Source organism: Lotus japonicus, chromosome 3 (genome assembly GCF_012489685.1).
Source record: "Lotus japonicus ecotype B-129 chromosome 3, LjGifu_v1.2".
Taxonomy (NCBI): domain Eukaryota; kingdom Viridiplantae; phylum Streptophyta; class Magnoliopsida; order Fabales; family Fabaceae; genus Lotus; species Lotus japonicus.
Genome location: NC_080043.1, coordinates 80596071 through 80597544, shown reverse-complemented (window position 1 = coordinate 80597544; position 1474 = coordinate 80596071). Strand labels below are relative to the sequence as shown.

The following is a 1474-nucleotide window of genomic DNA, read 5'->3' as shown; positions in this document are numbered from 1 at the left end:
CACCCTGGTCAGTGGACGATCATAATCCTCGCTTGTTTCCTTTCTAATAAAATTACAAAAGATAATACAACCAAAGTGGGGCCAATCCACCATGCCACCAACCAAAGCTCTACAGCATCTGAATGGCCCATACCGGATACCCCCTGAAGCAAATAGGCAATCTTCATTGCAATATAAAGTGGAAAAAATAAAGGATACGATGCCTCTTTGTGTCGGTTAGTAATCAATATCCAACCGTGTAGAAGAACCCCTCAAGAAACATCATGTGACGGTGTGACCTCCTCCTCAAAACCAAAAGTCCAAAACCAAACCCTTTCAATAAATCAACCTCACTTCACTCATAACCCAAACACACACACACACAACACAACACTTCAGAGTGCAAAATTAATAGTACTCCTCTAGCCACACAAAGTCACAAAGATATTCATTCATGGGAAACTGCGTGTTTAAAGGGTTTCATCACGGGGTCTTAGAAGACCACATGATGGTGAGGGTAGTTACCTCAAACGGAGGCATCATGGAACTCTACTCTCCTATAACAGCGGACTGCATAACCAACGAGTTCCCCGGCCACGGCATCTTCCGAAGCCACCGTAGCATATTCTCCGAACCTCTCCCCAAAAACCAAGAGCTCCAAGGTGGTGAAGTCTACTACCTCCTGCCTCTCAACCTCAACCCTTCTTCTACCTCCACCACCAACAGCATCAACACACAGCTACCTGAAACCGCCGCCACTAACTCGACGCCGTATAGGATGTCCACGTGCGAGAAAAACAACAGCAACAACAGCAACAGTTGGTCGGAACCTGAAGTGTTTCCGAGGTACAACAGCAGCGGAGTGTGGAAGGTGAAGCTGGTAATCAGCCCCGAGAAGCTGTCGGAGATTTTGTCGCAGGAGTCAAGAACGGAGGCGTTGATAGAGAGTGTCAGGACCGTGGCAAAGTGCGGCAACGGGGTGCCGTCGTCGGTGGCTAACTCCGACCAGTGGAGTGTGTCCAGTAGTTGGAAAGGTTCTATGATAGAGAAGATGGCTTTAGATAATTCATATTAATTAATTAATTCCACCTTTTTATTATTGTTTAATGACCCCTGATTATTGTAACAAAAAAAATGACCCCTGATTATTGGTATTATTGTCTTCTTCATTTGTTTCTTTAGATGCTAAATATTATTAGTATATTTTTTTCTTTTGTTGGTTTTACTTTTACATTGTAACCCTCTCTCCTTAAATATTGAAATTATGACATGTAAATTAAAAAAAAGTATGATAAGACATTTATAATTTTATACCAGTTATTTTTTAGTTTTTATTAAAATAATTTTATTATATTGATGAGACACTTGTGTTTTTTTGTTTGGTCAAAGCACACTTGTGTTTTATGTGAAAAAAAAAATGCTCTCAGTGATCTCATTCATTTCACAGTCAAACATACTCTTGTACACAGAACTCAACAACCTACTAACAACATAA

The 1474-nt window shown here is 40.9% G+C and overlaps 1 protein-coding gene across 1 annotated transcript; it reads left to right on the top strand.

Annotated features, from left to right (window-relative positions):
- The first annotated feature begins 200 nt into the window (after positions 1–200).
- Positions 201–1190, top strand: LOC130746337 (uncharacterized). Its single transcript, XM_057598930.1, has one exon. It carries the CDS (start codon positions 434–436, stop codon positions 1052–1054), a length of 621 nt encoding a protein of 206 aa, XP_057454913.1. The 5' UTR covers positions 201–433; the 3' UTR covers positions 1055–1190.
- Positions 1191–1474: the final 284 nt, after the last annotated feature.

What these genes read in the sequence shown, in the direction of transcription:
- LOC130746337 (XM_057598930.1), top strand. Translation starts at nt 434, where the DNA reads ATGGGAAACTGCGTGTTTAAAGGGTTTCATCACGGGGTCTTAGAAGAC.